The 7,268-nt window shown below is 66.9% G+C and overlaps 1 protein-coding gene across 3 annotated transcripts; it reads left to right on the top strand.

Annotated features, from left to right (window-relative positions):
- The first annotated feature begins 775 nt into the window (after nucleotides 1-775).
- LRRC3 (leucine rich repeat containing 3) lies at nucleotides 776-4,780 on the top strand. Of its 3 annotated transcripts, XM_044250826.1 has the most exons (4): nucleotides 776-879; nucleotides 1,558-2,541; nucleotides 3,072-3,162; nucleotides 3,330-4,780. In XM_044250826.1, exon 2 carries the CDS (start codon nucleotides 1,712-1,714, stop codon nucleotides 2,483-2,485), a length of 774 nt encoding a protein of 257 aa, XP_044106761.1. In that variant the 5' UTR covers nucleotides 776-879; nucleotides 1,558-1,711; the 3' UTR covers nucleotides 2,486-2,541; nucleotides 3,072-3,162; nucleotides 3,330-4,780. The 3 variants fall into 3 exon arrangements, with proteins under 3 accessions (XP_044106761.1, XP_044106760.1, XP_044106759.1); XM_044250825.1 differs by lacking the exon at nucleotides 3,072-3,162 and having other exon boundaries at nucleotides 1,558-3,017; nucleotides 3,335-4,780; XM_044250824.1 differs by lacking the exon at nucleotides 3,072-3,162 and having other exon boundaries at nucleotides 1,558-3,017.
- Nucleotides 4,781-7,268: the final 2,488 nt, after the last annotated feature.

Here is a 7,268-nt window from a genome sequence, read left to right as displayed (position 1 = left end):
GCCTGGTGCGGGGCGGCGGGGAAGGGGCCCCGGCCGGCGGCTGACTGCGGTGCCGGCCTTCGGGCGGGCGCGCGGATGTCGGACGCGGCCACCGTCAGCCGGGCTTTGGGGTCACCACACCACGTGGCTCCCTGAAACCCCGAAGACGGCTCCGGCCCCGCTGAAACGCGAGACGCCCGCTCACTCCCGCCCCGTAGCCCAGGTCCGCGGCCGGACGCAGCTCTGCGAAGGCCCAACCGCACCCACCAGCCGGGGCTGGGCAGGGGGGCAGCGGACCGCGGTGAGACTCTGCCCCCAGCCCCAGCCGGAGCAGCACGGGCAGGGGCGGGGTCTGCGGTCGCACGGCCCGCCCCCAGCCCCTCCCCCAGCCCCTGTGATCTCCACCCCGTCCCACCCGGCTCCGTCCCACAGACCCCACACTTCACCCAGGCCCCGTCCCAGGCCCGGCCCCTGGTCTTCCTGCACCGTTCTGGCCACGCCCGTCCCAGACCCGCCCAATCCCCCCTCCCCCGCCTCAGGCCCCGCCCCATCTTGCCTCACAGCTCCGCCTCAAGCCCCGCCCAGTCCCAGATTCCGCTTCAAGCCCCGCCCAACCTCTCTGCTGCCTCAGACCCCGCCTCCAGGCCCCGTCCAGTCCCGCCTCAAAGCTCCGCCTCAAGCCCCACCCCGCCCTCGCAGCCCCGCCCCCGGGCCCGGGCCCCGCCCCCGCCCCCGCCCCGCGGAGCCGCAGGCGGGGCCGCGTGTGTGCTAGCGGCCGCAGCGGTGGGCTCAGGCCCGGGGTCGCCTCCGCGCCGGGGTGTGGCTCCGGGTCGGGCTTCGAGTGCCGGGAGCCCCGCGCACTCCCCGCGCCGGGAGCGGCCTCCAGACGCGACCGCGCAGGTAAAGCTCCCGCCGCCCGGGGTTGCGGGGTCGCGGGGTCGCGGGGTCGCGGGTCTGGGGTCTCGGCCCCGCCCTGGAGGCCCCGCGCGTGGCCCCGCCACTCCACTCCCCAGCGCGGCCGCGCGCCACGGCTTGGCTTTTCTCCCTTCCCTTCCTGCTCCGGCACAACCGAGAGGCTGGGCGCCGCCCCCGGCCGCGTGCTCGCCCCCGCGGGTGACAAAGAAGGGCTCCGGGTGCGGGCGGCCCCGCGCGGGGTGCCGGGGCGGGGCAAGCGCCGGTCCCCGACAGCCGCCGCCCCGGCCACCGCCGCCCGCCCGGCCCCGAGCGCGCCCCGAGGGTTTGCGGGTCCCGCTGCCCGCACCCCGGAGAACCCTGCGGCCTCTCTTCCGTTTCCAGCCGCGGGGGTTCGAGCGGCGGCCCCTGGCCCGGCCGAGCCGGCCCCTGATCGCCTAGGCGTGTCCTGGGTGTGTCCGGAGTTCCTGGACCCGGCCAGCGGTCAGCGCGAACGACACTTGCTCTTCTGGGTGGCCTTGGGAGTCTCTGGAAATAAGTTAGAGACACCCCAACCCGCTGGTCAGACGCCTCAGGGTGCCCGTGACATCACCCCCCAAAGTCAGAGTGTGCCCTGGGGCTCCCTGTGGACCGTGGCCCGCGACGCTGATGGCCGCTCTCTTTTAGAGCCGGAGAACACGGCTGTCCCTTGTGCCGACGGAGGAAGTGTTGATGCCTGCGCCACGGTCACCTGCACAGCCGCGGCTGCGGGCGTGAGGGAGAACGCAGGTCTGCGGCCCCCGAGGGAGGAGACTGCCCTCTGTCCCCAGGTGTGGTCAGCATGGGCCCCGTGGGCAAACAGAGCCCCTCATCTCTGCCAGTCCCCGCGGGAGGGTCCTGCCTCATCCTCTTCTTCTGCCTGCGCCTGGGCGCGTCCTGCCCTCAGAGCTGCCAGTGCCCTGAGCACGCAGGGGCTGTGGCGGTCCACTGCAGCTCGAGGGGCCTGCAGGAGATCCCCAAGGACATCCCCGCCAACGCTGTGCTTCTGAAGCTTGATGCCAACCAGCTCAGCCACATCCCTAACGGGGCCTTCCAGCACCTGCACCAGCTGAAGGAGCTGGACTTGTCCCAGAACATCATCGAGACCATCGGCCCCGCTGCCTTCTCGGGCCTGGCCGGGGGCCTGCGTCTGCTGGACCTGTCCCGTAACCGCATCCGCAGGATTCCCAAGGACGCCCTGGGCAAGCTCAGCGCCAAGGTCCGCCTTTCCCACAACCCCCTGCACTGTGAGTGTGCGCTGCAGGAGGCCCTGTGGGAGCTCAAGCTGGACCCCGAGTCCGTGGACGAGATCGCCTGCCACACGGCCGCACAGGAGGAGTTCGTGGGGAAGCCGCTGATCCAGGCTCTGGACTCCGGGGTCAGCTTCTGCGGCACCCACCACAAGACGACGGACGTGGCCATGCTGGTCACCATGTTCGGCTGGTTCGCCATGGTGATCACCTACGTCGTGTACTACGTGCGCCAGAACCAGGAGGACGCCAGGCGGCACCTGGAGTACCTGAAGTCCCTGCCCAGCGCCCCCGTCTCCAAGGACCCCACCGGCCCTGTGCCCTAGTGCCCGCTGGACAAAGCAGAGCAGCACCCACCTGTCCTGCGTCACTTCCGTAGCAGGTGACGGCTGACCCGCGCTTTTTGGGCCCCAAGCGGTGGGTCCTCACAGCCCCCCACCCCACAGAGCCCTCCCCTGCGTTGCACTGAAGTCACTACGCCCCACATCAAGTCCAGAACGTGACCATCGGGCCCTTGCATGGGCCAGGAAGCCAGAGCTCGGAGAAGTGGCGTTGCCCACAGCCACAGTCAGGCAGTGACCCCGTAGGGACTTAAAACCAGGCCGTCTGTCAATGACATTCCATGTCCCTTGCGCTCTGCCGGCCTCATCCGTGTGGCGCCTGGAGGGTGTGAGTTGCACTCCGAGAAGCAAGGCTCCGGTCCACGCGCGTGAGGTCAGCCCGCAGACGGCGGGGTGTAGACTCCTCTGCAGAAGGCAGAACGGACTCAGCTTGTCCCCCGGGTAGTACTTCCGGAACGCGGGTGACCGCAGAACTCTTTCCAGAGCAAAGTAGCAGAGACCAGGTTTTTCTAGAGAGGTAAGTGCGAAGTGTAGTTCAAACTAACCTTTGAACAACTTTGTTTATTCTCAGAGTGTTGCCAAGAGGAACACGTGTGCCAAGGTTCCAGCCCGGGGAGAGGGGGCTCCCAACCAAGAAAACCGCGGATAGAGGCCTGAGAAGGGTCCAGAGTGGATCTCCGGGGGGTGGGGGGCGGGGGCGGGGGGCGGTGTGTCCCTGCCCCGAATGCCGCCACTGTCTGCACCTGGTCTGGGGGGAGGCCTGTCGCCCTGGGTCTGGAGCCTGCCTCGTCCCTCTACTCACGGACTCTGAAAGCTGCTTCTTCTCCAGGACAGGAGGACAGCTGTTCGGCGTGTCCGGGCCGGTCAGCGGGACGCTGCCTTTCCTCCAGCAACGGGAAGTCTCTGCCTAGCTCCCTGCCCGCCTCCCCGCCTCCGCCCGTCTTCACCTCGGCCCCCCGGAACCTCAGAGCGAACTCACACTCCCCCAGCCGTGCCCCTTGTCGTTCAGGGTGCACGTTACCTGCACTTACGTAACGCGAGCCGTCTTTCTAGTTTTATTTTTTGATGTCTTTTGTAAGAGTACTTATTTTTAAATTGCTTCAGGTATGTGGGGGGGAGCGCAAGTAGGGATAGATTGCCTGTGAACTGAAGGTATGTGCAGGTTCCAAGCCTCAGGAAGCAGATGCTTAGAAGGAATTACAACAGAGGGTGGTTTGCCCCTGGAGGGCGTCCCGTGACCTCAAGTGGGCCTTGAACGCGGATTCCATCGTGCCTTGATTCGGAGATCCAGACCGCACAGCCGACGCCCAGAAGGCCCATCCACACAAGGTCCTGATTTTTCCAGTGATGCCCCCAGTACCGCCCACAGGCTAGCACCCTGCTTCTGCGCCCACCACCCAAGCCGGGGGTGCGGGGATGGAAGGCGGGGCCTTAGCTCCGGGGCGGGGGCGCCTGTCCTCCTGCCCGGAAGCTCGCCATTTCCTCTTATGCTGGAATCAGCCCAGAGCCTGGCTTCCCCCCAATGCAGGCTCTTCGTGGTGGGTGGGTGTATGGGGAGTGTGAGGTGACGCTGCCCCTTTCTGAGGACCCCGGACACACCAGGGCTGGGCTGCCGGGCCCTCCTGGCCTTTCTGGCCTTTCTGGGATCACCCTTCACGGGGACGCATCCCAGAGTGGACACCTCCCTCCCAGAAACCCCACCAGGCCCCTAAACTCCAGGACCACGGAGCTCCTTCCTGGTCATGGGAGCTCACAGCCCTGGTACCGGGGAGCCCTCTGCTCTCCCCTTGAGGGACGCCTCAGGACGACACCCCAGCTGGGCCCAGCCCCTTCCTTGCTGCCGCGTGTGGGCGCGTATCCCTGGATGCCCCCATGGGCCCCACAGCAGACTCAGCCCGCACCCTGGCCCTGAAATCTGTAGAGACTGTGGGGGGGGCGGTCAACCTGGCCTCATTGACAGAATCAGTGTTGACGGTGTCAGGTACGGGACAAAGGGGGTTCCTGTCTGTCGGGGTGGGGGGGGGTCACAGTCCTGTGGGACACGGGCGGCCCCTGACTCTCACTGTGATCCAAATGGGGACTCTCCGAGCACTTTATACAGACACACGGCTTTATACAGGACGGCTGTTGAGCGCCCTGGCCGCGGGAGGTAACGCTTCACAGGTCAGGGGTCAGGGCAGGGTGACTTTGGGGCTCCCCATGGAGCAGAGAGCTGGAACAGCCACCCCTGCTTGGGGGGTGACAGGGCCTCCCTTCCTTCCCATGGGGGTCGGTGGTGGCACTCTGGCTTCGAGGGAGACCTCAGGGCCAGCGTGGGGAAGAGGGCCAGGGAGGGGCTGGTGGAACCCGGTGGGGGCCTGGTTGCCCAGCCCAGCTGGTCTGGTTGGGCTGCTCCCTCGGTCCCCAGTCTCTCCACTGGTGCTCCTGGTATCAAGAGCCCCACCCCTGACCCTGACCCTGACCCTAGGAGGGGGCACCCTAGGAGGGTGCCTCCTGGCACCCCAGCCTCCCTCCTGTTTGGGTTTTGCGGTCACTCCCACGGGTAGCCCAGTGTTAGGGATGGGCCATCCTGGCACTCAGGGGCTCTCCGTGCTGGGCGGGGGGCGGCTCCCAGCTCTGCTCCTGAAGCCCTTCCCAGGCCACTCCCTGGAGCTGCCTGCGGGCTGTAGGGAGGCAGGACGGGCACCTCAGGACGGCTGCGGGGCCAGGACTAGGGGCGCTGGCCCCTGCGGACATGGAACAGCTTCCCTTGTTCACCCTGCCCTACAGCCTGGTACCCAGGGGCCACCTCCCCCCGCGGGGCCACCAGTCCCCAGCTTGGCCTGTAGTGGGGCAGGGGGGACAGTTTTAAAGTGGATGTGAGTTTGGGGAAGCCTGGCCTAGATGTGTTTCCTAATGGACAGCGGCTGCGGGTAGGAGACGAGGGGGTCCGGTGGTTAAAGGGAGGGTCGGCCACAGGCGCAGCCCAGGGGCGGCTACCATTCCCGGGAGGGTCTAAGGCCTGTGTGCAGGGTGGCTGGAGTGGGGGGTGGGGACTGCAGAGCTCCGCCCAAGGCCAGCGGAAGGCGTCGGTCAAGCCCGGGTGCGGGGCGCGCTCTCCTGGGAGTTCTGAGCAGCACAGCGGGGCCCTGGCCACAGGCACTGGGAGCCCCTCGGTAGGGCGTGCACCGGCCCTGCCCGGCTGGCTGGCTGGCTCCCGGACTCCGGCAGTGCGCTCCCCACGACGCGTGATCCTGGACGGGTCCCCTGGGGAGGAGGGGGCGCTGCTCGGGCAGTCCCCTGCAGAGATGGACCGTCCTGGAGTGGTGGGAGCTCCCAGCGCAAGCAGGAGCCTGGCGTGGCTTCTGGAGCCATCTTTCCGGAAGCTGGGTCTCAGGTCTGACCCACTGTCTTCCCCACTGCCCCTGAACTCTCAGTAAACCTCGCTGTGCTTAAGTCCTCTGGAGTGGATTCTGTTATCGGCTCCCCGGGGCCCGCCCGGCCCAGATCCCCTCCCCCCACCCCAGCTTCACGGTCACCTTGCCACCTAGCCGAGCGGCCACACCTGTCAGACCCGGGAGCCCACGCGTGCAGGAGCCTGTCGGCAGGTGGCCGCGGTGGGCGCTGGGGCCGGCTCCTATGGGCTCGAACCAGTCCTGGCGGCCAGGAGGTAAACCTGGGGGAGGAGGGCAGCCGCTTGACATCGTGACGGCCATCGGCAGCCAGACCCCCCTCGCCGGCCCCAGGACACTGAGCCAGGGCGCCACACTCCGCTGCTGGCTGAGGGCTTTCCGTCCAGGCACTCCCGGGCTGGTGCGAGGGTCACCTGAGGTCACCGCAGTCGGTGGTAAATCTGTGTCCCCAACGGCCTGTCCCACCCCAGGCCCTGCCTGTGCCCGTCCACCTTCTGCCCTGGGCTGCCCAGGCCAGGTCTCGTGTGTTCTGGGCACTACCTCCTGCTTCCGGCGCTGGCCCTGCCCCACAGCTCCTGGTGGGGGTGACGGGGGTGTCTCTCTGCCACCCGCAGGACCCCCCGCTTTCACAGTGTCGCCCGGCCCTGCCGTTCCCGAAGAGGCCCCCTGGTGCAGGAAGCTGCGCTCTCCTGGTCAGTGCGGTTCTCCCTGCGGGAATGGTGCCTTTTTTGTTTTTTTTTCCACGGAGAAACTCGTTTTTTTGTAGTTTTACCTTTTCTAGAAGTTTCATGTAAGTGGAATCCTTTGAACACAAAACTGTTATTGCACCGAGAACTTACCGTGGCTCTCCAATGCCATTGAACAGCCACACGTGCCTGACCGTCTCTAAATGTTGGGGTTGGTTTGGGTCAGCGCTCCATCAAGGACAGGCCGCGCACCTGCCTGGCACGGCCACTGGGCTCGTGGCATGGAAAGGCTCCTCCCCATCCGTCCTCGCTTCCCTGCAGTTCTGTGGTCGTCCTGTGACCCGCCCCCACCGTCTGCATTTTGCTGTGTGTCCTGTGGTGGCGTTAAGTTTGTTCCTCCGTCCCCGTTCCTGGGAACCTGGTGGTTCTGCTTGCTTTTCCTAGCAAGGCCGCGCTGTGGGTGGTGGTGTGCCCTTCCGCGAGGGTGTGGGGTTAGCAGCCTTCCATGGTCAATGCCGAGGGTTGCTACGTCCCTGGGGCCACTGCCCACGGAGTCTCAGCTCTGTGGCCCCTGCCCCATCTGTCAGCCGCAGCAGCCTCACACACGGGTTCTCCGGTGGCCGTGTCATGCGGCAATGGCAGGGTGAATGTGTGGTTCTTTATCAGTTTTCAAAACAAAGAGGTGGTTCC

The sequence above is a fragment of the Neovison vison genome, chromosome 6 (assembly GCF_020171115.1).
Source record: "Neovison vison isolate M4711 chromosome 6, ASM_NN_V1, whole genome shotgun sequence".
NCBI classification, from domain to species: Eukaryota; Metazoa; Chordata; class Mammalia; order Carnivora; family Mustelidae; genus Neogale; species Neogale vison.
This window is presented reverse-complemented; position numbering and strand designations above follow the sequence as displayed.

What these genes read in the sequence shown, in the direction of transcription:
- LRRC3 (XM_044250826.1), top strand. Translation starts at nt 1,712, where the DNA reads ATGGGCCCCGTGGGCAAACAGAGCCCCTCATCTCTGCCAGTCCCCGCG.